Here is a 27,231-nt window from a genome sequence, read left to right as displayed (position 1 = left end):
TCACGGCGCACAGTCGAGGGTCTGCGGCTCGGCCAGCGGCGCGGGCGGGGGCTCCGGGCGCCGCGTCTGGGTGATTTTCTGTTTGGGGTTTTTGGTTTCTTCTTCCTCTTCGGTTTCGCTTTCACAGACATGAACCACCACGCTCGGGGTGGACTCTGTCCCCGCGTGCAGCTCGTATTTCTCCCCTGCGGAGGCAAACAAAGTAAGGGCGGCCTAAAGCCTCCCTGTTCTTAGCAAAAAGAACGGTCTGGTCTCTCTCAACTTCTTGTTCTATTGATATTTTTATGGCTGATTTTGTGTGTGTGTGGAGGGGGGTTCCTGGGGCTCGAACCCAGGAGCCTTCTACCTCTGAACTACACTCAGTCCTATTTTTTTTTTTTTTTTTTTTGAAACAGGGTCTCGCTAAGTTGCTGAGGTCTTGCTACTTTGCTGAACCCCCCCCCCAACCTGTGATTTTCCCGTCTCAGCCTCCCAAGTACGGGGATTATGGGAGTGCACCACCATGCCTGCCTACTGCTGATTAAAAAAAAAACAACTTTAAGTTCTATATCAGAATTTATCTTGCTTATCAATTTATCTTGCTCTGGAGTTAGAGATTTGATACTTTAAGGTTCTTAGGAAATGTTCAGGCCCAAGGTGCTGGCAGTTCAACATAAACGCTGGTGACTGTTCCAGGAAAACCAGCAAATCCGCTAACTTCATAAAGATTTGCTTCCCCCGGGGAGACTCTGGTAAGGCTCTAGGAAGCCCGGGCGACCCCGCTACCCTAGGTCCTCAGACATCTGAAATAGGGGAAACGCCTAACAGCAACACTGAGCTCTTCTCAAACGCCTCTTGGGTCCCCAACCAGAGACACAGCATTTTCTTGAGTGGAGAAATTGCCAGAATCAGCATGGGATCAGGTTCTTATTGTCGTTTTATAGGGATGCCAGGGGCGGAGAGAAGTTAAAGAGAAGCAAAAGAAGAAAGAGGAAGCTGGGTGTGGTGGTGCACGCTTCTAATCCCAGCATTCAGGAAAATTCAGAATTTTAGTTTTCATTCTGAGACATGGCCTTGGTGAGTCGCTGGGGCTGGCCTCCAACTTGGAATCCTCCTGTCTCAGCCTCTCAAGTCCTGGGATTACAGGCATGCACCACCGTGCCCAGGTAGGCTGAAGGACTGTTCAGGATCACAGAGTTAGAAAACGCACAGCTCAAACCCGAACCCAGACTCCTCTGCCCGTGTCCCCCACTCTAACCCAGCGACTGCGGGCTGGCGGGAACACATGACACCAAACGTGATCTTCAGTACAAAAGCGTCTTGGGACAGAACAGGAGAAACGGGAGATTGCTACCTGGCCCCAGCTTGGAAACCGCGCAGAGCAGGTCGTAGTTGATCATGGGCATGGCGTCGCCGCTCTGCTTCCAGCCCACAGGCGGGGAGGCTGGCGGGGAGATGAGGAACTGCTTGGTGGGCTGCGGCGGCAGCAGGTAGGCCTTGTCCCGGGCCTCGCCCGACACCTGCACCTGTGGGAGGAGACACCCACGGCTGCATTCAGAGGTGAGGGTGGGACGGGCTTGTTCAGCTAACAGGGCCACACAGATCTGTGCTTAATGAATACGTGCCGTGTGAAGAACAGCCAGCAGGACGCCGGGGAAGCGGCGGTGCAGGGCAGTCAGCACCTGCAGGGCCTGGTATCCAGGCTCCCACAGGCCAGGCTGCCGGGAGCTATTAGCCAGTGGAGCTGTTAGCCAGTGGCGTGCCGGGCCTCCTCTCTCTGCTCTGGCTCGCACTCCCAGCATGCTGGGACCTCCAGGACTGCAGACAAAATTGCCCTCTTCCTCTCTTTTCCCGTACTAGAGACTGAACCCAGGCATCCTGCCTCTGGCTACACCACTGCCCCCCCCCCTTTTTTTTTTGGTGGTACTGGGGATGGAACCCTTCTACCTTTGGGCTACATTCCCAGACCTATTTTATATTATATTTGGAAACAGGGTCTCTTAAGCCAGTGCAGCTGGCATCGAACCTGCACGATCCTCCTATCTCCGCCTCCCATGCGTGGGGATTCCAAGCGTGCGCCACGCCCGGCATCACTGGCCCTTTTTATTTTTTGACTAGTTCCATTTGGAATGTAAGACAACAATCCATTCTTGATTTTCTTTATTTGAAAGCTAAGATCAAGGGGGGGGGGGGATAAACACTTTTTTTGGTAAAATACTTCATGAGGAAAGATCTGTGCCTTCTTTTTTTTTGGTACTGGGGTTCCTGGAAGCCCTTCTACCTCTGGGCTACACTCCCAGACCTATTTTTATATTTTTTTATTTGGAAACAGGGTCTCCTAAGCCAGCGCGCGCGGCTGGCTTCGAACCTGCGTGGTCCTCCTGTCTGCCTCCCAAGCGCGGGGATCACAAGGGTGCGCACCACGCCCGGCCTGTGCCTTCTTCTCATCAGTTCTTTTGAGGACAATGGAAATGGTTTCTCAGAAAGCCACACCCATGTAAGATTAGCCTAATGAGCCCACTGTGGGAAACCAGGGACCTTCTGCGCCTGAGCCTCAGCCTTTCTGCAGTTTGGCGCCCTCTCCTGGCCATCTCTGGGATCAGCCGTCTTTCATGGTGGTTCCTAAGGAGACCCTTTTCTCAAGTCCCCTTTTAGATATAGAAGCAAAAAGCTAATCCACTAACTTTGGGGTCGCAGAGTTTAACCCTTGCAGATCACTCGAGCAAAGCCACAGGAAAAGTGAATTCCTTTAACCTTTGGTTTTAGCAAAACAGATTTAGGAGGACTATACTTGAGGGTGAGTGAAATTATATACCTACAAAATAAAGGGAGCGTGAACATATTATTTGCTGTTTGGAAATGCTCGTTTCAAAAACCTCTGACACAGTTATCTAGGAAAGGGAGAACTGTCAGTCCCAGGGGTGTGTAGTTTGGGGAGCCGCGCCCTTCGCACCGTGTGCATGCGTGTGTACCTGGGCGTGTACCTGGGCGAAGTACAGCTTCAGCTTCCGCCCGTGGAAGTCCGTTTCGTGGAGTTCTATCCGCGCCCTTGCAGCAGCTTCGGGTTTGCTGAAGTTTATTCTGACTCTTCGAAAGCTTTTAAATAACTGAAATGTCACCTGGTCATCATAGAGGGTGAAGAGTGCTTCAAATCTCTCCTGCAAATTGAGGAGCAGGGTAGAGAAAGGGGGTGGGTAAGCGTTAAGGCTACATTTCATTGTGCGTGCACTGCAAGGGAATCAATTCACATTTATTTAGGTGCTGGGGATCACACCCTGGGGCATTCTACCTCTGAACTATACCCTCAGCTTTATTTCATTCTTTATTTTGAAGCAAGGTCTCACGAAGTTGTGGAGGGCCCTGGCTGCAAACCCGCGATCCTCCTGTCTCGGCCTCCCAAGCGCTGGGATTACAAGTGCGCGCCGCTGCATCCGGCTTTTTTCAATTTAATTTTGACACAGGGTCGCACTGGGTCGCTCAGAGCCTTGCTAAGTTGCTGAGGCTGGTCTCGAGCCTGGGCTCCTCCGGTGTCAGCCTCCCAAGTACTCGGATGACAGGTGTGCGTCACTGCACCCGGCTAGCAATGCACATTCATAAAAAGAAGTCTAAGTCATTACGCATATGCAACGGAGGAGTAAAGCGCACTCTGAGCTACCTTTTCTCCGTAAAAGCATATTTGCTGAGCCCCAAGGTTATGTATACTGTGATTTATTAAATTCTGCAGCTTGTATTTATTTAAAAATATTATGAACGTTACCAAATGTCATATTGATTGAAAGGTTCTAAAACAGACACGAGGGGTGAAGCTTTGACCAGCACGTCCAGCTATGGAACCAGAGCACGCGGCTGTTTCCTTCCCTCTTGCCTCCCGTTCCTCCTTCACAGCAGCTTCTGGGATTTGGGCTGATCACCCCCTTGCTTTTCTTCAGCGTTACATTAATTTGCATCCTTAGGAACACAATCACACTGGACGAATCCTACAACTTGGTTTTTTTGCTTAGATTTTGTTCCTAAGATTTTTTTTCCTTATTGCTTTGACACAACTGTTAATACATCCTTTTTTTGCTGCTGTGTAGTATTCTACTGAAGAGATGTGCCAGTTTATCTATTCAGTGCTGTCACTATTTGGACTGCCTCTGGTTTTTCACGACTACAGTGCCGCTGTGAATATTCGTGTGCAAAGCTCTTAGTGCCCACATGCACACGCCTCTTTGGTGTATGTACTTACACGTGGAACTCTTTGGCTCCTGGAGTTGGCACATCCTTAACTTTAGTAGCTGATGCAAAACAGCTTCCCAATGTGTTTGTACCAATTTTTTAAGAGCAGATAATGTGCTTTGGTTGGTTCGTATCTTTGCCTACACTTGACACAGAATCCTAACTTTCTATCAGTGGAGGTAGGGAATAGGAAACAGGCTCCAGCTCTGACCATAATTCACATTTCCCTGAATGATAACAAGCTTGAGCCTCTTCTCATATTTATTGGGTTATCTTTTTTTTTTATTGAGTCACAGAAGTTCGACAGACAGATTATTTTTTGTTATTTTTATGTGTCACAAACATTTTTTCATTTCTTTTCACTGTGGCTTCTTTTTAGAAATAGAAAGTTTAAAGCTGGGTATGGTGGTGCATGTTTATAATCCCAGGAGTTGGGAGGCTGAGGCAGGAGGATCGCAGGTTCGCGGCCAGCCTCAGCTACTTCGTGAGGTTGTCCGGAACTTGGTGAGACCGTTTCAAAATGAAAAATAAAAAAATAGGGCTGAGGTGTATCTAGAGGTAGAAGGCCTCTGTGTTCCATCCCCTGTGCGAGAAAGATTTACATTTGAACATTTCTGAATTTATTAATCTTTTCTGTGTGCTTAAAAATCCTTATATACCCTGTGCTCTTAATGATGGCTCTTTCTATATTACCTTCTCAAAGGTTTATGATTTTTACCTTTCGTATGTAAACCTCTATTAGAAATAAAACAGATGTTTACATATGAGGTGCCCTCTGCTTTGTGGGCGACAACTATCTTTCCTACCGCGATCAGTTTTGCACCAGTAGAATTCCAGAGTGCGCGCTATTTCGTGAGAGGCCTGGCGTCTTCGTGAAGCACACTTATTCTGCGATTCAGCCATGTTGTCTTTTCTGTTCTTTTTCCTAGTCGAGCAGAATTCCGCTGTCTGGGTCCTCATCATTTACCTGTCCATATGCATCTGGGTTCTTTCTAGTTTTGAACTATTACAAATTACGCTGCTGTAAATATCAGGGTATGAGGTTTCGCGTGGATACAGGATGGCGTAGAGACCTAGAGTGGAAGGGCTGAATGCCTGATAGATGTGATGGCTACTTCTCAGAAGCCGCCAAACTGATTTCCACACTATGCGGGTTACCGCTTTACAGTCCCGCCAGCAGTGAGAGCTCGGCGGCTCCACCGCCTCTCCAGCACTTGGCATGAGCCATCTTCTTAATTTTAGCCATGCTTCTAGGTGTGCAGGACTGGCTTAGTGTACATTTCCTTAATAACTGCTGATAGCAAGCATCTTTTTTTGGCACTGGAGATTGAACCCAGAAGCATTCTACCTCTGAGCAACACTCCCGGCCCATTTTTTTTTTTTTTTTTTTGAAACAGGCTCTCACTACAGTGTCAAGGCTGGCCTCAACCTAGGAGCCTCCTGTCTCGTCCTCCCAAGTACTGGGGTTACAGGAGAGCATCACCGTGTCTATTTTTTGTGGTGCCACCACACCCAGCTTGTCTCAAATCCTCCTCCTCCTCCTCCTCTTCTTTTTCTTCTTCTTCTTCTTTTGTGGTACTCGGGATCGGACCCAGGGGCATGACACTTCTGAGCTACACCCCCGAATGATAAAAAAAAATTTTTTTTTGGCGGTACTGGGGATGGAATGCAGGGGCATTGTACCTCCGAGCTACACTCCCAGCCCTGTTTTTTAGCTTTTTATTTTTTGAAACAAGGTCTCACTGAGTTGCGAAGGGCCTTGCTAAGGAGCTGAGGCTGTCTATGAACTGCGATCCTCCAGTCTCCGCCTCCCAAATGCTGGGATTACAAGCGTGAGCCACCACGGCTGGCCTTTTCTTTCTTTCTTTTTTTTTTTTAATGTTGAAACAGGGTCTCAATAAGTTGCTAGTCTGGCTTTGAACCTGCGGCCCTCCTGTCACAGCCTTCCAAGTACCGGGATTACAAGTAAGCGCCACCACGCCCGGCTCTGTCTCAGGTTTTTCTGTCTACCTTCCTTCCTTTTCCACTGTTTTCTCTCCAGCTCGCCTCGATTTTCTTCCTCTGGCTGATGTTCCTCGGAAACACGCTAATATGGTTTGGGCACCTTCTGTAAAGCTGCCTGATTACCTATGGCTGCAGTTTTTCTATTACAAAGGCCAAACAATAAAGCCTTTTCCTCAAGGTTCATATCAGGAGTATGCAATTACACTGAAAGAGAATCTTTTGTCATTAAAGTAAGACTGCACACATACACACACACACCCACACACGAGCACAAGTTATTGGTAGGAAGTGTAGACAGAAGAACGGGACAGGAGACCAACATTTGAGTCATTATATGAGGCTGAGAAAAAAATTTCTCTTTCCCCATTTATTAACAAATTGGCATAATAAAAACTTAATTTCAATGACCAGAAATATAGCAATACTAAATCTTCTTCACTACTTTATGCACCAGTTTAATAAATGAAATGAAACAAAACAGACCTAAGAGAGTTGTCAATACCTTTAGAGCTCCTCCTTCAGCCTGTCCCCGCTGAGACCATAACAGGCACTGGCTTGTTCTTGCTTGACCTGTGGGGATCTTTTAAGGCTCTCGTGACACTGAAGTGCAATCCACATAGTCTTTAATTTTTAATCCTTCTCTTAATTTGATTATTTACCTACTACTATTTCTCCAACTGGATAAAATATAAAGTTTGTGCTCAAATATTTATTTATTTATTTGATACTGAGGATGGAACCCAGGGGCATTCTACCTCCGAGCTACACTCCAGTCCTATTTTTTATTCTTTATTTTGAAACAGGGTCTCAATGAGTTGCAAAGGGCCTCAATTAGTAGCTGAAGCTGTCCATGAACTGTGATCTTCCAGTCTCAGCCGCTTAAATGCTGGGATTACAACCGTGCGCCACCATGCCCAGTCTTCAAATATTTATTTTTCCAAAGTTGAAATGTCCTTTATTACTTAGGAAATATCAATTATCCTAAAAGTTATATTAATTTTATTCATTTATATATTAATATATAAAGCAACCCAACACATATATTAAGCATACTAAATCTTGTACTAAGTCTGGGTTTCCAATGTTCTCTAAGCAGCTTTAAAATGAGGTCAACTTAGCCTGGTGTGGTGGCGCATACCTGTAATCCCAGCATTTGGGAGACTGAGACAGGAGGACCGCCATTTGTGGACAGCCTCAGCTACTTAGTGAGACCCTGTTTCAAAATAAAGAATAAAAAATAGGGCAGGGGGTGTAGCTTAGAGTTAGAATGCCCCTGGGTTCCACCCCAGTACTGCAATAAATAAACAAATAAATAAATAAAATGAGGTCAACTTTAAGATCAATCCTATTTTGATTTCCTATACTATTTCCTATATTAAAATAAAATGGACCCGAATGCATAACAAAAAAATTTAAAAGAGCTCATTAGTTCTTAAAAAGAAATGTGGAGCCAGGTGTGGTGGCACACGCTTGTAATCCCCGCGCTTGGGAGGCGGAGACAGGAGGATCGCGCAGGTTTGAAGCCAGCTGCGCTGGCTTTAGAGACCCTGTTTCCAAATTAAAAAATAAAATAAAATAAAAAAATAGGTCTGGGAGTGTAGCCCGGAGGTAGAAGGGCTTCCAGGAACCCCAGTACCACGAAAAAAATCAAAATAAAAAGAAATGTGGACATGTAAATGCTAAAATATTACTGCTTCTAGCTGCATTTCATATTCCCCTCAGCATCCATTTCAAAGATTTGTTGCTTTCAAAGAATTAAAATTGAGATTTTATGAAATTACATACATTTAATTCTTGGGAGTAGTTTATTTTAGGTATATTTTGAGTACTAAGAAAGTATTAAAATTCCCATGTGAGATAGTTTAAAAAAAGCAACACTGAACACATCAGAAAGAAGAGATTAAGGACAAACTAATTAAGCATGGTTAATGAAGTGTTAGCATTTTGTAATTCTGTAATTTTTCTCACCTGGGGTCATTGCACCACATATTATTCCTAATATCCCACGACAATTAATTTTTTCAGGGTAACAGTGCATTGCATGACATACACTATTTTGCAAACTAAACATCTAATTGGTGATGGCTTCTTTCTTCCTATTTCTCTTCCTAACAATTTTTCTCCTCACTCTGGAAACACACGGTAACTGATTGTAACAGAGATAACAGCAATGGGCTACTGGTCTCTCTCTTCTAAGTCCCGTGACCTGTGACTGCATTAAGAATTATACAAAACTGAGCTGCATGCACACACACCTGAAATCCAGTATTTGGGAGGCGGAGACAGGAGGATCTCAGGTTGAAGGCCAGCCTCAGCAACTTAGAGAGACCCTTGGTTACTTAGGAAGACACTTTCAAAATAAAAAATAAAATAGGGTTGGGGGTCAGGTTCAGAGGTCAAGCACCCCTGAGTTCAATGCCCAGTATCAAAAAAAGAAAAATAGAAAGAAAGAATTATACAAAACTGTAGGAACTGTTGGGACCGAGCTCAGTGGTGATACCTCAGTGGCTTTGCGACCAGGGCTCGCGCACATGCAACCATGCAAGGCTCGTTAGCAAGCTTTAAGCTTTTCCTGGGTTTTGTGCCAGCTGTCTCCCTTTCATATTCCTGTTCTCCTTGACATAGCATTTATGAAAGATGTGCTGTCTCGTTGGGAGGTCAGGTAGAAACATGAAGAATTAACTTAGAAGTGAAGCTATTACAGGCTGTGCATCCTTTATCTGAAGTCCTTGGGACCAGAGGATTTCTGAGCTTTTCAGATTTGGGAATGTTTGCACAGATTTTTCCCAGTTAACATCTCTGAATCCCCAAATCCAAAATCTGAATGCTCTAAAATTTAAAACTTTTTCAGCACCAACACAATGCTTAGTTAGTTTGTCTTTCTGATGTGTTCAGTGTTGGTTGTTGTTTTTTTTTAACTAGCTCACATGGGAATTTTAATACGTTCTTAGTACTAAAAATATACCTAAAATAAACTATACTACCAAGAATTAAGTGTAATATAATTTCATAAAAATCTCAATTTTAATCCTTTGAAAGTGACAAATCTTTTAAATGGATACCGAGGGGAATATGAAATGCAGCTAGAAGAAGTGTTGGATTTTGGAGCTTTTGGGATTAGAGGTGCTCAACTTGTATTATTTAAGGAAAAAGTCAAGAACCCTCAGCCAGGAGTTTTTCCTAAGGCTGCCCCTGGTAAACCAGCACTAGCCAAAAAAGATCAGGAAAGCCAGGCCTGGTGGGGCATGCCTGCAATCCCAGGACTCGGGAGGCCAAATCAGGAGAACAGCAAGTTTGAGGACAGCCTCAGCATCTTAGTGAGTTCCTGTTTGAAAATAAAAAATGAGAACCTCCGGGAAGATGGAGATGGAAAAAAGCGGGGCTTATGAGCCCCACTAACAACCAATCTCTATTACCACAAAATCAGCGCCTTTCATAGTCAGAAAACACCATCAGCAGAGAAAAAAAATGTAATTACAAGGGACAGAGAAAAAGAGGGCTGGAAAAACGAGACACCAGAAAGAAACCAGACCGCAGCGCTGCAGCCGGAGCCGTGGCGCGGAGCAGTGAGCGCCATCTTCCCTTGCAGCACCAGGCCCCAGAGAGGAGGGGGACTCAGAACGGAGCTCAGAACCAGGGAGGAGATACGCCGGCCTCATGGCCGAGGACGCAGCAGCAGTGCCTTACTGCCAGTGGCAGCGGTGAGTCCACTGGACGGCACCAGACCAACTCACTCAACAGCCCACCAGGCTCCAGAGAGGAGAGGCAGACAGCGAGCCGAGGTGAGCTGCTGTGAATCAGCCAGGAGGAATTCGGCAGATTTTTCGGCAGGGAGCATCTAAAGCTCCCAGAGGCTGGGCTTAGCACACCCTGCAGGGACTCAGAGCGCAGTGCAAAACCAGAGAAGAAATACGTCAGCCTCATTGCCACGGGCGTGGCAGCGGCGCCATATTGCCACCGGCGGCAGTAGCAGCAGCGAATTCACCGAGTCCACTACAGGTCCATCTGTGCACTCATGAACAGAGAGTCAAATTGCGGCCCCTAGAGGAGAAATCCCAGTACTGTACTCCCAGAGACTTAACCCAGTGGGGGAGTGGAGGTGGCAGAGATATCACACCATAGGAGAATGCCCAGCCTGACAGCCCCCAGGGCCTAAAGCAGCCTCGTTTGACTCCCTGGGTCTGAGACTCTGCGATACAACCTAGTAAAGGAGTAGTGGGGACTGAGATACCACAGACTCGAGATCCAGAGCACCTTAAGTGAAGTCGTAGTGACCCAAGGGAAGAAGCCAGAGAAGGCACAAACTTCCGAAATCATGGGAAAGAGGAATAACAATGGAGCAATGAATACCCACAACCCCACAACATCAGAACCTGATAAAACAGAAATTCAGAGATTTCTAGAAGAGCAAATCAGGAAAATAACTAGAAATAATAGAGCTGTTTCGAAAAGAATTCAGAGAGAGCCAAAAAGAGATAAAGGATGCAATTAATAAAGTAAAGTCCTCAATTCAAAGTACAAACAACTGATTAGACCACGTGGAGAATAGAATCTCATCTTAGAAGATGATCACTCCAAAAATGAATGCATAGTTTCTAATTTAGAAAAAAAAATCCGACAGCAGGAATCTGACATTGAAGAAATATGGGCCCATTTTAAGAGAGCTAACCTAAGAATAACTGGAATAGAGGAGGGAAAAGAAGGTGAAACCAAAGGGATTAACAATCTTTTCAAGGAAGTAATAGCAGAAAATTTTCCAAACGTAGAGCAAGAGGTCGATACACAGGTCCAGGAAACTTATAGAACTCCCTTTAGACAGGATCAGAGAAGAGGATCCCCACGCCACATAATTGTCAAAATGACCAATGTGGAAGCCAAGCAGAGAATCTTAAAGGCAACAAAAACAAAGGGCCAAGTGACATTCAGAGGCAAGCCAATTAGAATCACTCCAGACTTCCCAAACCAAGTCATGAGAGCCAGAAGGGCTTGGAGTAACATATTCCAAACTCTGAAAGAAAACAACTTCTAGCCAAAAATTTCCTACCCAGCAAAACTTTCTATCAAATTAGATGGGGAAATAAGAAGCTTCCACGACAAACAGAAACTGAAGGAATTTATGTCTTCAAAACCAGCGCTAGAGAAAATACTCAAAGAGATTAACTACAAAGAAGAAATAGGTAACACACACCAGAACCAGAGAAACAAGATTTTCCATCCAACAGACAATTAAGATTGGTTTTCTGTGGAGATTCATTATTTATGTTAGTCTTTTACCTATCTCTAAATTGTATTGTTTGCTTTTATTGTTGCTAATTTTTAGGATTCTAGTTGGAATATTAATATACCTTCAGATATAGCATTTGGAAATATTTTATCCCATTCTATCAGTAACTTTTAACTCTGTTTACATTGTCTTTGGATATACAATTTTTTTTTATTTTTTAGGGAGTTTGTTTACCCTTCTGTTGCCTGTGCCATTGAAATCATATCCAAGAAATCACTGCCAGTTTCAATGTTGTGAGGTTTAATGACCCAGATTTTCTTCTAAAAGTTTATAGTCTTAAGATTTCATTTAGGTCTTTTATCTATTTTGAGTCAACATTTGTATATGGTGTTAGGTAAGGGTCCAATTTTATTCTTTTTCATGTAATTATTATTTTTCAACAATATTTAGTTAAAAGATTATTATTTCCTCCACCAAATGTTCGTGGAAACCTTGTAAAAAATAACTTGACAATATATGGAAGAATTTATCTCTAAGCTTTTATTTAACTCCAATGGTTTATATATCTGCCTTTATAACAGTACTACACTGTCTCAATTATTGTAGCTTTATATGGTTTGAAATAAGAAAATATTCATCTTCTAGCTTTGTTCTTTTTCAAGATGATTTTGGGTATCTAGAGTCCATATTCCATATTAGGATAGATTTTTTCTGAAAAATAAATAAATAAATGTATGATAGTTTCACCCAAAAAAAAAAAGAAAGAAATATTTTCTGGTAAGAAAGAAAGCATAAAGAAATATTGAAATGTTATCTTTAAGTCATCAAAAGCTTGGTATCAGACAAATGAAACTGTTCTGTGAGATTATCATTGTTAATTTTGGATAAATTGCTATAAAACTAGATGTCAACCACTAAGCCAAGCATGGGAAGGAGGGATGGGGAGGGAATGGGGTGGGGATCGGGTAGGGGCTATTTGGGCGATATGTGCATGTATTTCTACAAAAGTTTTTTTTTAATCCCATTATGATGTATGAATACAGTGTACTAATAAAAAAAAAGTAAAAGGAAATAAAAATGAACAGGGCTACAGACACAGCTTAGAGGTAGAATACTCCTGGGTTCAATCCCTACATATACATGCATGCAAATACACACACACACACACACACACACACACACACACACACAGAGAGAGAGAGAGAAAGAGAGAGAGAGAGAGAGAGAGAGAGAGAGAGAGAGAGAAGAAGAAGAAGAAGAAGAAGAAGAAGAAGAAGAAGAAGAAGAAGAAGAAGGAGAAGGAGGAGGAGGAGGAGGAGGAGGAGGAGGGGAAGGAAAGATCAAAAGACAACAGGAAGTAAGGAAATTATCTAAGAATATGAACTTAAAATGATTTGTGATGAACATGAGGATATATACTTGTTCGTAATGCATTTAAAAACCAAATTACAATAAATTTTTCTCCATAGAATTGTTTGAGCAATGACTTACTTTTCTTTTTCTTTTCTTCTTCTTCTTCTTTTTTTTTTTTTTTGTGCGATACTGGGGCTGGAATCCAGGGGCAATCCACCTCTGGGCTACACCCCAGCTCTATTTTTTATTCTTTATTTTGAAACAAGGTCTCACTGAGTTGTGGAGGGCCTCACTAAGTAGCTGAGGCTGGCCATGAACCGAGATCCTCCTGTCTCAGCCTCCCAAGTATTGTGATTACATGCATGCCTGCTAGTTAGTATATGAAAATTCTGCCTTATTGGAACAAAAATTCTTAAAGGGCTACGGTTTCCCCCCAAAATCTATAACATTATCTATACCATATACAATAAATGAAGTGAACACGATAATATTTTCTTTTCTTTGTGGTGCTGGGAATCAAACCCATGACCTGATGGATGCTAGGCAAAAACTTTACCACTGAGCTAAACACACAAGCCCACCAATTTGTGTGTATGTGTGTATGTGTGTGTGGTACTGGGCATTGAACAGAGGCATTCTGAGCTGATTGAGCCCTGAGGCATTCTATCTCTGAGCTACATCCACAGCCCTATTATATTTTTATTTTGAAACAGGGTCTCGCTAGTCTGATGAGAGACTCACTTCTTCTTGAGGTTGTCCTTGAACTGGCAATCCTCCGGTCTCAGCTTCCCAAGTCCTGGAATCACAGGCATGCGCCACCAGGCCTGGCTTCCACAAATCATTTTTGGTGGGCATAAACTACGGACAAGCTTACAGGGTGGGTGGAATGACAGAGATATTCTTGACTGGAGTGTTGCCTCCATGGGAGTTTCTACCCAAACTCACCAAAATGTGCACATCAGAGATCTGTATGTTTTGCTGTATGTTTTATTAAATTTAAAAAATCTATAGCCAAGTGGCACATCCCCATAATCTCAGTCCTTGGGAGGCTGAGACAGGAGGATCACAGGTTGCTTCTCAGCACCTAGAGAGACCCTGTTTTAAAACAAATAACTAAAAAAGGGCTGGGGGTGTAGCTCAGAGGCAGAATGCCTCGGGTTCAATCCTCAGTACCACACACATAATCAGGATGGCTGGGCAGGGCGGTGCGCACCTGCAATCCCAGTCCTTGGGGTGCTGACACAGAGGAGCGCGGGCTTGAGCCTGGCCAGTAACTCAGTGAGCCTCTCGGCAACTGAGTGAGATCACTTCAAAGTAAATAGTAAAAAGGGCTGGAGGTGCGGCTCAGAGGAAGAACAGCCCTGAGTTCAATCCCCAGTGCCAAGGAAAGAAAAAAATGTACACAGGAAAACAGTAAGGGATGGGCAGTGCTCCAGCAGCCAGCGGCAGTGACAGCACCGGGCATCTCCACTGACCTCAGCCCTGAGTGCACAAGGCTGGCTCTGGCCAGCTACTGTTTTCCATCTTTAGCAGGACAACACACTTAGTTGTTAGGAGTGACTGGTTATAAACATTTCTCCCTTCCAGCTGGGTTGGCGAGATCTGTCAGTGCAGAGGTTATTTTCTGCTAGCTTGGGACACCAAGAACACTCAAGCGTGGAATCATCCCAACCCAGCCAGCACCCGGCTACCGCAGGGGCAGGGGGCAGGGGGCGAGGCAGCAGCCAGGGGCTGTACGAGAAGAGCCTGCCTTCCCGCACGGTACCCTGAGGCCCACGCCACAGCACATCAAAAAACAAAGGCGCTTTTACCTGGCCATCCTGGGGAAGTCAGTGGAGCCCTGCAAGCTTCCAAACAGGTGTGACAACTCCCAGGAGCCCGGATTTTTTTTTTCTTTCTTTTTTTTCTTGATAGTGGCACTGGAGATTAAACTCAGGGGCATTCTATCTCCAGGCTTCACTACCAGCCCTATCTTATTTTGAAACAGGGGTCTTGCTATGTTGCTGAGAGTCTTACTACTTGCTGCGATCCTCCTGTCTCAGCCTCCCAAGCACTGAGATTACAGGTGTGCACCACCATACCTGGCTCTAAATTGGTATTTTTCAGCTTGCTCGCTCGCTCTCCCTCTCTCTTTCTTCGTGTGTGTGTGTGTGTGTGTGTGTGTGTGTGTGTGTGTGTGTGTAAGGAGGGGTGGAGGATACCAGGAATCAAATCAAGGGCCTTATGCATGCAAGGCAGGACCCCAGCTTTGGACATCTGGTTTTTGTTTTCTAACCTAATAGCTGTTCGGCTGTTGAGTCACGGAGGAGTGCACAGGTGCAAAGCAGCTCAGGAGAAAGCAGACAGCAAAGGACGCTCTTCTGCCCCTCGCCTCCCCCACTGCCCTGCCAGGCTGCTTTGCTACGCTAGGCACCTCGGACAAAGTCATGGCTAGGCGCTTATCTAAGCCAAAGCCTCAAAACAGCCCATGAAACACTTCAGGCTCTTGGGCTCACGACCATTCTAAGACCTCACAGGGAGAAAAGCACACAGGTGAGCTTCCCTGCAAAACATGCAAACTGCTCAGGACGGGCGGAGGGCTGCAGCTGCCCAGACCGCTGTCCACACGGGAGCTCTGTACCAGTGCACAGGACACCCACGGCTCTGCTGGCCAGGGTGTCACGTGAACCTTCACCGCCCTCCCTGTTGTCCCGTCTGGAAGCAGGAAAGGTTTAGAAGGTCCAGGTTCTACCTCAACCTCCTGCACACCTCCTCCCGCAGCAGAGCGGGATGCGGGCACCTTCCCACCTCAGAGACGAGGTCCGCACCGTGGTGGCCTCTTTCTGTGGCTGTGGTGACCGACGCTGGCTTCAGTCAGCACGTGCCTAACCCCCTCTCTTCTGAGAAGGGGCCGCGTAGACAAGGAGCCATTCTGGGGGTGGCAGCTCTGTTCATTGGCCTTCAGCATGGACAAAATCCTCTTGCTGGAGATGGCCCACTTTTCCAAATATGAGACAACAGAAACACCTCGGAAGGAATCCACGGCCTGGACAGCTAAGTTCAGGGAGGTCCACGGCCTCCGGGCGGCTCACCTGTGGATGATGGGGCGGGGGGGGGGGCTCTGCAGCTCCCCTTTGCGCTTCTTTCTGGCTCTGTTCTCTGACCGTGGACATGGACAATCACTTTCCCCTGCTGTGCTTACATGTCCTTCACCTGTTAAGTAAGGGTAATGAGAATACCACTTCATAGGGTGGGTGTGAGGACCGGCCAGAACCAGAAGTCCCTAAAACAGCTCTCCTGCTCGGTGCTGCTGTGATTCCTTCTCTTTTTCTTTTACTGTAGGGAATTAAACCAGATGCATTCTTTCTACCACTGAGCTGCACCTCAAGCCTTTTTATTTTGACGTGGGGACTCATTAAGTTGCTGAGGCTGGTTCAAACCTACGACCCTCTTGTCTCAGTCTCCTAGTACTGGGATTACAGGCATCTGACACCATGTCCAGCTCCTATTACAATTGGTAACAGAAATAGGGTGGAGCCTGCAAAAGTCCCGCTGCCAGTCTACACACGCGCGCGCGCTGTTCTGCAGTCCGGAGCCCAGGAAGGCGAAGGCGCACACCGCCGGGTGGCCTCGGCGCCCGGCCTCCCAGGGCCTCCAGAACTCTCCCTGCGCGCTCGAGGAAGACCTGCCACTCTGCAGGGAGCTCCGACTTGCCTGGACGGAGAGCAGGGCGCTGCTTTTTGTTTGTTTGTTTGCTTGTTGTTTTTAAATTGCAGTTGTAGTCAAATTCTACACAGTGAAGAGGTATTATATCCACTTCAGCAACTTTTTTTGTAACCTTATTTTTTGGTCTTTGTTTTGTTTTCTATTGGTTAAATCCAACTGTTTGCTGATGGCCTTGAAGATACTTTGCTGTGTTTTCCGGGGGCCAGGCTAGCACAGGAGGATGGGAAGCCACCCATCTGACACAGAGGGCAGTGGCTGAGTCATCAAAGTATCCAAGAAAAATGTGGGGCAGGACAGGATTCCTCTTCATTAGTCAGTTGTGCACAGATTAAAAACAAAACAAGCCACACATCCTGCTGGGCTTGTCCCAGGTGAGCCAGGGCCCGGAGACCCGTTTCTCTGGTTTCCACAAGGTCTGTGTTCGCCGGTTCAAGTCTTCCCCCATCACCCACGCGCCAGTGAGTACAGGCGCGGCGCCCGGGTGAGGGGCACCTGCCGACTGTGTTATTCCAGTGTACACCTTTATTTTCTTTCTGGCTGTGTCTTTTTCTATAGTGGCCAGAGGATGGAGGTGAGCTTTAAAGTTAGAGTCCTACATTTCCAAAGACCTGTAAACTTGAGATAATGTGAGAAACAACCTTGGGAAGGATCTTAAGTGCATGCTTTGTCTTTCAAAGTCCAGAAGTGTCACACAGGTGCACTGGACGCTCGTGTGTGCATACTGATGGTAGTGTGGGGGGAGGCGGGGTGGCATCCTAGCTGGGACGAGGGAGGTGAGCACCTGGAGGGTGGCCTGGCATGGGTGCTGGAGCCCCGCGGTGAGGATGACCCCGCGGTGAGGATGCACCTCACCGGTGCAGCTCAACACAGGTGAGGAGGGAGGCCGTCCTGACCAGGGGTGGCGGGTGGTGGCGAAGCCCAGGCAGGCAGGTGTGGAGGGAGACTCAAGGAGGTGTCATCGTGGGAGGTGCATGGGAGGTGCGCGGTGCACGTGGGAAGGGGCCAGTGGCGGTTACACGTGGAGGTTGGTGACTGGACAAGTACACATAAGATTATGGAGGCCAGAGTCTTTATCAGGGGAATCTGAAAAGGAGGACACTAAAAATGGAAGCTTTAGTGTTTCTGGAGCGGGAAGTGTAAGACACATGTGCATATGTAAACATCCATGAGTGTCTAGGTATCTCCTCTTGCTGTCACTGAGAGGCCTGCAGCAGCGACACCCAAGAGCAGCGAGTACCCCCAACTCCCACGCCTCGGCTTCTAAACACCCTGCTGAAAGGAATTAGGCCTCTTTGGCAAAATGAGTGGTCCCAGGGCTGGGCCAGGGTAAATATAAAATAATCTTGGAATATCTTGTCATACTAACGAGTAAAGAAGTACCCGAGGGTGATGATTTGAGAAGACACCTTGTGAAGGGGTGACCGCGAGCCAATTCCGGGGCAAATGTGAGCACACACACACTGACAGAACAGATCACATACAGCCAATGAACACAACAGGACACCATCAACGCGACTGCTTAAATAAGTGAATACACTGAAAGTCTGACGGGAAGACAGGATATTTACAGTTTCAAAGTACCTCTCACAAAACATTATTGACTAAAAGGAGACAAAGAATGACTTGACGGTGAAAAGCTTGATAAATACCACCGTAATCAAGGGCCTAAAGGGAACTAAGACATCAGAACTGCAACCGCGGAGCTGTGCTTGGTGGCGCACGCTTGTAATCCCTGTACTTGGGAGGCTGAGACAGGAGGCCCTCTGAAACTTAGTGAGACCTTGTTTCAAAATAAAGAATAAAAAATAGGGCTGGGGGTGGAGCTCAGAGGTAGAATGCTCTCAGTTCTATCCTCAGTGCTGAAGAAGAAAAAAATCGCACCAGCCAAGGGGATATAGTTAGGGGAAGATAGTACCATTTCTGTGTTGCCTGGGATTGAGTCATATCTGTAGACTGCTTTGGGTGGTACTGACATCTTGTGTGTGTGTGTGTGTGTGTGTGTGTGTGTGTGCGTGTGTGCTTGCATGTGTACCCACACATCCACATGCAGTTCTGGTTGAACCCAGGGGCATTCTACCTCCAAGCTACATGCTCAGCCCTATTTTAATATTTATTTAGAAACAGGGTCTCACTAAGTTGCTGAGGCTGTTCTCAAACTTGTGATCCTCTTGTTTCAGCCTTCTAAGTACTGGGATTGCAGGTGTGCGCCACCACGCCCGGCTAGTACTGATTTTTTTTTTTTTTTTTTTTTTTGGTGGTACTGGGGTTCCTGGAAGCCCTTCTACCTCCGGGCTACACTCCCAGACCTATTTTAACATTTTTATTTGGAAACAGGATCTCCTAAGCCAGCGCGCATGGCTGGCCTCGAACCTGCGCGATCATCCTGTCTCTGTCTCCCAAAGGCGGGGATTCCAAGCGTGCGCCACCACGCCCGGCGAGTACTGACATCTTAACAGCTGGGTGAACATGTAGCTCGGCCTTTGAAAGCTGTACTAAATGTGTATATACTTCTTTTCTTGTCATTATTCCACAAACAACACAGTTTAACAACTATTTACAGAGGTACTTATATTTTATTAGGTATTATTTGCAATCTAGAGATGGATTTAAAGTATACAGGAGGATATGCATAAGTTTTATGGAAATACTAAACTATTTCATATAACAGACTTGAACATTCACAGACTTAGGAATTCCTGGGGATCCTGGGAACAATTCCCTATAGATCCTGAGGGACAACGTATTAAGTTTCCAGACCACGGACACAGGACATCTTTCAATTACGTGTCTTCACTCAGCAACGTTCTGCAGTATTCAGTGCGTGGGTGAAAAACGAGTCCTACAGCAAGCTCTGACTGTGAACCCGTTGTACAAAGGAGATTCGACTAGGGTTTCTTCCAGATCTAAATTTCTGTGGTTCTTCAATATTTAATCCAGCCCCGAAGCTAACAAAATCTTACTAATTCTTGGCCAGACAGCATTTACTGAAACTTTATGATACTCCAGACTCTCTTAAAATACAGTTCATAGAGCCAGGTGTGGTAGCCCATGCTTGTAATCCCCGCGCTTGGGAGGCTGAGACAGGAGGATCGCATGGGTTCGAAGCCAGCCTCAGCTATTTAGTGAGGCTTTAAGCAACTTAGTGAGACCGTGTTTCCAAAACAAAACAAAACAAAAGGTCTGAGAGTATAGCCCGGAGGTAGAAAGCCTTTGGGTTCCATCCCCAGTACCACCAAAAAAAAAAAAAAAAAAAAAAAAAAAATTCAGTTCATAGCCAGGTGAGGTGATGGTGCACTCTTGTAATCCCAGTACTTGGGAGGCTGAGATAGGAGGATCAACTAAGTGAAGCCTCAGCAACTTAGTGAGGCTCTCAGCCACCTAGTGAGACCCTGTTTCCAAATAAAAAATAAAATAGTGTGGCGGATGGCATTGATTGATTGATGAGAAGTCGTCTCTCACATGAATGACAACGGAGTCAACATGGCGGCTGGGGAGGAGAGAGATGTCTCCACCCCTGCCATCCTTCCACCAGCATCTTGCTTTTATCAGCATCTTGCTTTTATCAGCATCTTGCTTTTATTGAGAGTCATAACCAAAACATTTTAAGAAATTATAAATCACAGGAAATAGCAAAGTAATTATGGAGTGAGTCAGGGAGTAACACCAAGGTGGTTACAGATGAATCAGGACGGAAAGGGTAAACAAGGAAACTGTCAGGGTCCCTTGTACTCAGTGGTCCCATTCGGTCCTTGGAAACTTGTCTGCGTGCAAACAGTTCCCACTTGGGTGGGCGGTTTGTGCCCCTCCCAAGGATGACTAATAATGCACCCAACAAAAGAGGTCTGGGGGTGTAGCCTGGAGGGAGAAGGGCCCTGGGTCCCATCTCCAATCACACGCGTGCACACGCACAACACACACACAAACACACACACACACACACACACACACACACACACACTTCATTATAACAGAAACATTCTTCTCTGAACAGCTCTTTCAATCCTTATGTTTAAAACAAATCTCTTTCCTCAAAGGATTTCAGTTCCAGGTGGAGGAGAGCTGTGTGAGGCTGCCCAATAATCGAGTAAGTCTGAGGACCAGAGGAACACTCATTCAGCAAACTTTCAAGTATCATTTTCTATTCTTCCTTAAAGAGAGGATGTAGAGCAAATGCTTAATAGAAAAATTTAAGTAGTCTAAGTGTGGCGGCACACGCCTGTAATCCCAGTGCGCGGGAGGATAAGGATCACAAGTTCGAGGACAGCCTCAGTTAGTAGTGAGACTCTCAGCAATTTAGCATACCCTGTTTCCAAAAATAAAAACAGAAACAAAAGCGATAGGGGTATATAGCTCAGAGGAAGAAACTCCCCAGGTTAAATCTCCAGTACCTCTAGACAGACAGACAGACAAAGAGACAGAAAGACAGAGAGACAGGTTTAAATAGTGCATATGATTACAGAGATCCAAAAACAGTTTGGGCCAGTGCGTCTGGTATCATAATTTCATATTAAATCTCTTACTTACTATTTGGCCTACCTCTACTTTCCTTCCTTCCTCCCTTCCTTCCTTCCTTCCTTTCTTTCTTCCTGCCTTTCTTTCTTTCTTTTTTTTTTTTTTGGTGGTACTGGGGGTAGAACCCACAGTCTTTCTACCTCTGGGCTATACTCCCAGACCTATTTTTTAATATATATTTTATTTGGAAACAGGGTCTCACTAAGTTGCTGAGAACCTCACTAAGTAGCTGAGGCTGGCTTCGAACCTGTGCGATCCTCCTATCTCAGCCTCCCAAGTGCAGGGATTACAAGCGTGCAGTACCATGCCCGGCTAATTCTGTTTCTTGATCACTGCACTGTATCATTAATTCTCAACAGTTCAACAAACACTTAACAGGCATTACTCCCTGTGATACTGAGAGTCCCTGATCAAGCAGAGGTGTCTGCTTTTGTTTTTTTCTTTTTCTTTTGGTACTACGGATTGAACCCAGGGGTGTTCTACCTCCAAACTACACTCCCAACATTTATTTATTTATTTATTTATTTATTTATTTATTTATTTATGGTACTGGGGGTGGAACCCAGGGGCTTTTCTACCTATGGGCTACACTCCCAGACCTATTTTATACATTATTTGGAAACAAGGTCTCACTAAGTTACTGAGAGCCTCACTAAGTAGCTGAGGCTGGCTTCGAACCTGTGCTACTCCCAAGTGCTGGGATTACAAGCGTGCGCCACCACACCGGCTGATTTTTTTATTTTCTGAAAGAAGGTCTCACTAAATTGCTAAGGTTCTTGCTAAGTTGCTGGGGCTGGCCTTGAACCTCTGATCCTTCTGTCTTAGCCTCCCAAATACTGGGATTACAGGTGTGTACCACTGTCTGGGCCAGAGACATCTTGATAAATCCTATTACCTTAAGGAAAACACTCAGACAAAATGTCCTGTGGTAAGTAGGCCAGTAGAACTGGTTCTCTATACTGCAAAAAACTATATTCCACAAGCCATGCCGCATTTCTTTGTAAAGTCAGTCCCGTCTCCAACACTGCTCTACGTTAACATTACCGAGTCCACGCAGACCTGAGGCATACCTCAGAACAACTTAAATTATATTTGAAAATCCTTATGCTCCAGATCAGAAGCAAGTCTAATTTTCCCTTCTTTTAAGAAAGAAAAAACGGAATCAATACTTTTTCCCTTTATTCCGTGCTGGGGATTGAATCCAGGGCCTTGCACATGCTAGGCAAGTGCTCTGCTCCTAAGTTACCACCCACCCGGCCTGATAACGGGGCTGAGAAGACAAGGAAGCAAGTATGATCACAGAGGGACCACGCCAGGCCTGTTAACTGACAAAGGCCTCGCCCTGCAGCACTCCTCAGCCAGCCGCTGATTAGCTGAGCATGGGCCTGCACACGCCCGGGTTGCCGAGGAAACAGAAATGAAAAGATAAGTCTTCTCCTCCGCCTATTTTTATGGTTTATTTCCTGGGGGCTCATTATCCTCCCCTCTCATGCACACCATTTCAAGAACCACGGGTGGAAATGCAGAGCGATATGAAATGAAGATTCACCTCTCTACGACAAGGGCCCCTTGTGCTATTTCAATGCTCTTCAGAAGGCTGTGAAAGCTTGTTCCGCTAATGAGATGGCTAAAGACAAAAACCTTGTAAAGTCAGGGAAAATGTTCTTTCAAAAATAAAGTATTTTATTGCAATCAGGATGGATTTGCCTAAAACCTATCACAAGTGTTCGGTCTTGCCAGGCGTGGCGGCGCACGCTTGTAATCCTCGCGCTTGGGAGGCGGAGACAGGAGGATCGCGCAGGTTCGAAGCCAGCCGCGCTGGCTTAGGAGACTCTCTTTCCACATAAAAATATAAAAATAGGTCTGGGAGTGTAGCCTGGAGCTAGAGGGTTCCCAGGAACCCCAGAACCACCAAAAAAAAAAAAAAAGAAAGAAATGTTAGGTCTTGAGTTCTGCAAACACATGGATAACCTATGTCCACGTGTGATTCCAGGGGAAATTAAAAGCAGAGTAAGACACTGATAGAAAAATGTACGGGAACATTGGATTCTGCCCGCATTCTATATCTAATTGTGTGTGTGTGTGTGTGTGTGTGTGTGTGTGTGTGTGTGTGTGTGTGTGTGTGATACTGGGGACTGAACTCAGGGGTGTTCTACCTCCAAGCTACATCCCTGGCTCTTTTTTATTTTGAAGCAGGGTCTTTCTAGGCTGCTGAGAGTTTTGCTGTAGCTGAGGCTGTCTTCAAATCTGTGGTCCTTTTGTCTCAGCTTCCCAAATACTGGGATCACACATGTGTCCTCCCATACCCAGCTTCTCTCTATTTGTCCTACACTTTCCACTACACTGTTAAAGTGGCTATATAAAGTCGCCATAACTAAGGATCATATATAACATAAAACCTACTGAATTGCTGCTACTAGAATTTATGCTGAGATGATTTCTAGTATAAATTTGGGTTAGATATAATCCCAAAATGGTTTTAAAAAATCAAAACCAAGCCAGGTGTGGTGGCGCATGCTTGTTAACCCTAGTACTTGGGAGGCTCAGGTAGGAGGATCACAGGTTCAAGGACAGCCTCAGAAAATTATGAGATTCTCATTAACCTATCAAGTCCCTGTTTCAAAATAAAACTAAAACAGGGCTTGGGTGTAGCTTAGAGTAGGAGGCCCCTGGGTTCAATCCCTAGTGTCGTTAAAAAAACAAAATCAACAAGTACTTCTTTGGCAACTTAAACATTCCTTAGGCGGCAGTTTAAAGGAAAAAGCTGAAACAGAGGCAAGATTGTGAGGTTTCTTGAAGAAATTATTGTGAATATAATTTTTTTTCTTTTTTTTTGTGAATATAATTTTAAGATAACTTGGTTCAAGGACCCTGCCCCAGATACCAGAATTCTTGGAAGCTTAGGTCTCGTATATAAAATAACAGTGCTAACAACCTACCCACCTCTTCTCATGTACTTCAAATCATTTCTAGATTATTTATTTATTTTGGTGGCACTGGGGACTGACCACACAAGCATTCTACCTCCAAACTACACCCCCAACCCTTTTTATTTTTGTTTTGAAATAGGGTCTTGTTAGGCCACTGAAAGTCTTACCGAGTTGCTGAGACGTCCTGGAGCCTGCAATCCTCCTGTTTCAGCCTCCCAAGTACCTGGGTTACGGTGTGCGCCACCGCGGCTGGCTGGATTACCCACAATGCCTAATACGATATAATGCTGTGTAAACAGCCGTTAAGCCATGTGGCCTGGGGGTAATGTCCAGAAGGAAGTCCGCACAGCACACATTTGGCACAGGCACATTTTCTTTGGATATTTTTGACCACTTGCTAACAGGAATGAGGGTAATGCATGTGGTTTCTCAAAAAAACGAATACATCTCCAGGCTTACTTACTTATTTATAAGATGAAAACTCAGAGCTCTTAAAAACTGTGAGAAAACTAAGAAGAATGATTTCAAAATTTCTTAATTGTCGCTGAACTTGGGAAAGGAAATGGCATCTGTAAATACAAACAACCCCAAAGATGTAGGATTCGGGGCCGAGACACGCTCAGCTCTGGTGGGCAGGTTTACTCTGAGGTTTTGTCTTTGTTTTTTGTTTTGTGGTACTGGGACGAGTTTAACTCAGGGACATTCTACACCTAGATACATCCCAATCCTTCTTGTTTTTTGTTTGGAAACAGGGTCTCACTAGGTGCTCAGAGTCTTGCTATGTTGCTGAGGCTGGTCTTGAACCTGCGAGCCTCCTGTGTCGGCCTCCCATGTACCGGCACTCTGAGAACTTCTAACTGGCTCCCTGCCCTTGGCTCTCCTCCACCACTCAGCCCTCCACTGGTCAGATGGTCTTCCCACACGCAGTGCTGACCTTAGCTCCTTCCGAAGCCCACAGGCACCACGTCCACAGATCACACTCTTGCACTCTGACGTCCACGGTGCTTTACGGGTGGCTCCACCTGCTTGCCAGCCGCATGGCTCTTGACTTGGCTACATCTCACCTACATGCCAACCACGAAGCACGGCTTGCTGCCCCCTGGCACAGCCACACTGCCTTGGCTCGGCTTTTATGCATATTCTGTTCCCTCCGACCAAAATTCCTTTCTTTTCACTGCTAAAGTCCTGCACAATCTCCCAGTTCTTCGCTGATGCCCAGTGCTCATCAGAACTTTTGTTCTACCTAGCTGTGATCCTGTGTTTTTGATATGGCCACCTCCTTCCAAGGGTTTCTAAACATACTAACCGATGGCCACGCCCACCGCAGGACTGTAACCCAGGAGACAGAGGGCCCGGGCGCGCTCCATCCCCCGAAGCACCCGGCGCAGCACCCGGCCGGCACTCGCGCTCAAGTACTAACCGAGTGGAACCAAGTTCTGCTCCAACAAAGACACTGGAAGGAAAGTACTCTTGAGTGCACAGGTAGAAAGCTAAAGGGCTAGTGAAGTAGTTTTAGAAAGTCTCAGGACATGGAAAACATCTAATGGTGGGATAAAGACCTATGGGCTTTCATGAGGTTATGATGGAAACGCGACACACACACACACACACACACACACACACACACACACTTACACAGAACCCCTCTTCAGGTAAATAGTTAATGAACTAACTAAAACAGTTATTAAAAAAATAAACTCAGTGATTTTCCCAGTCAAGCTGAATAGCGTAATACAAGACATGTTCAATAAAGCTGTTTAACAGGCTGTATGTAATTCACCTCAGGAAAAAGCTGAATTCCTTCTTTTGTATGTGTACGCCTATGCAAGGTTGAAAATCATGAGCCTTCTTTATAATTACAGTCTCTAAAAATGAATGACAAATGAATAAATAAATAAGCAGATTTAATAAGACTTGGTTTAGAGTTTATTCAAAGCTAGTACTTATCAAAATATTTGTGGAGGACTGGTTTTTTAATATTTCCTGCTTGTTAACACACCCAATACTCTTGTAAAAATACAAACAAAAAGGCCTAAGGGCTGGGTGTGGTGGTGCATGCCTGTAATCCAGTACTTGGGAGGCTGAGACAGGAGGATTGTGGGTTAAAGGCCAGCCTCAGCAACATAGCAAGGCTCTATTTCAATAAAAAAAAAAAGGGAGGGGGAGCTGAGGGCATGGCTTGAAGGTAGAACACCCGTGGGGCTCAACTCCGAGCACCAAAAAATTGGGGGGGGGCCTCAGGGTCAACACACACCTTCTGTACTTAATTTGTCATGGACCGTAAAGCCCATTCCCCGAAACCCAGAGACTGGCAGGACGCACACCTACCTTCTGCTCCTGGACCTCAAACACGGCTTCGTGGACGCTGCAAGCAAACAGTGAAGTGGGCAGATCACTTAAATCCATCATCTCTTCCAAATCCTCTTCATTTTCACCAAACACCATCTCTTCTTCCTCCTCTTGGTCACTGCTGCAGAGATCTGACTTGGCTATCATTCCAAGATTTCATATCGTCCCTTAGCATTATCCCCGAAAAGCCGGCCTTTCCTGATTCTTAAAGTCCTAGGATGTCAACTGGGGCACCTGCTGTTAAGAAAGAAAACAACACAGATACGGCTTTGAAGGCCGAGCCACGCGCCAGTCGATCCTCTCTCAAGACAGCAATTCATCAAGGGAAGCAACTGTGTCCAAGGAAGGTCGGCCGGCATCCAGTGGACCCACTGCGGTCCTGGACAGCAAATGAATTCTATACACACGAATCTGACTGGCTTTGCATGTTTCACTTGAGAATAATATACCAAACAAAAAAGCACGTTTCCTAGTGAAATTGGGGAAAAGGAATAATATAAGATCATATAAATTTGCACGCTAGTTTATGAGCAGTGGGAAGAAACATGTGAACCAGAACTGCTTTCACATATTTGTTTTGGGTTTTAGGCCTAAAACATTGATACTGGCAGAACAGAAGCCAGCCCACACGGATTCGCTCACCATCTGCACCCTGTGATATGGTCTGCGATGCGTTCACTTTGCTTTGCTTATACAATTTGCTCTTTTAAAATACAGTCTCCGTGCCAGGCACGGTGGCGGACACCTGTAATCCCAGTACCTGGGGCGGGGGCAGACAGGAGGACCTCAGGTTCAAGGCCTGCCCCAGCAGTTTAGCAAGATTCCCAGCAACCTACTGAGACCCTGTTCCAAAAAAATAAGGACAGGCATGGTGGCCTACGCCTGTAATTCTAGTACTTGGCAGACTCGGATAGGAGGGTCCAAGTTAGAGGTCAGCCTCAGCAAGTGAGTGAGACT

The 27,231-nt window shown here is 45.6% G+C and overlaps 1 protein-coding gene across 1 annotated transcript; it reads right to left on the bottom strand.

Moving 5' to 3' along the window:
• Window positions 1-26,449, bottom strand: RCAN3 (RCAN family member 3; the record flags this gene model as incomplete). The annotated part of the gene is given in 5 exon segments (XM_080692817.1): window positions 1-185; window positions 1,334-1,505; window positions 2,964-3,137; window positions 26,254-26,409; window positions 26,411-26,449. Coding segments are annotated over 5 exon segments (726 nt in total).
• Between the last annotated feature and the right edge of the window lie 782 nt (window positions 26,450-27,231).

The sequence above is a fragment of the Muscardinus avellanarius genome, assembly GCF_963383645.1.
Source record: "Muscardinus avellanarius genome assembly, chromosome: 3".
NCBI classification, from domain to species: domain Eukaryota; kingdom Metazoa; phylum Chordata; class Mammalia; order Rodentia; family Gliridae; genus Muscardinus; species Muscardinus avellanarius.
This window is presented reverse-complemented; position numbering and strand designations above follow the sequence as displayed.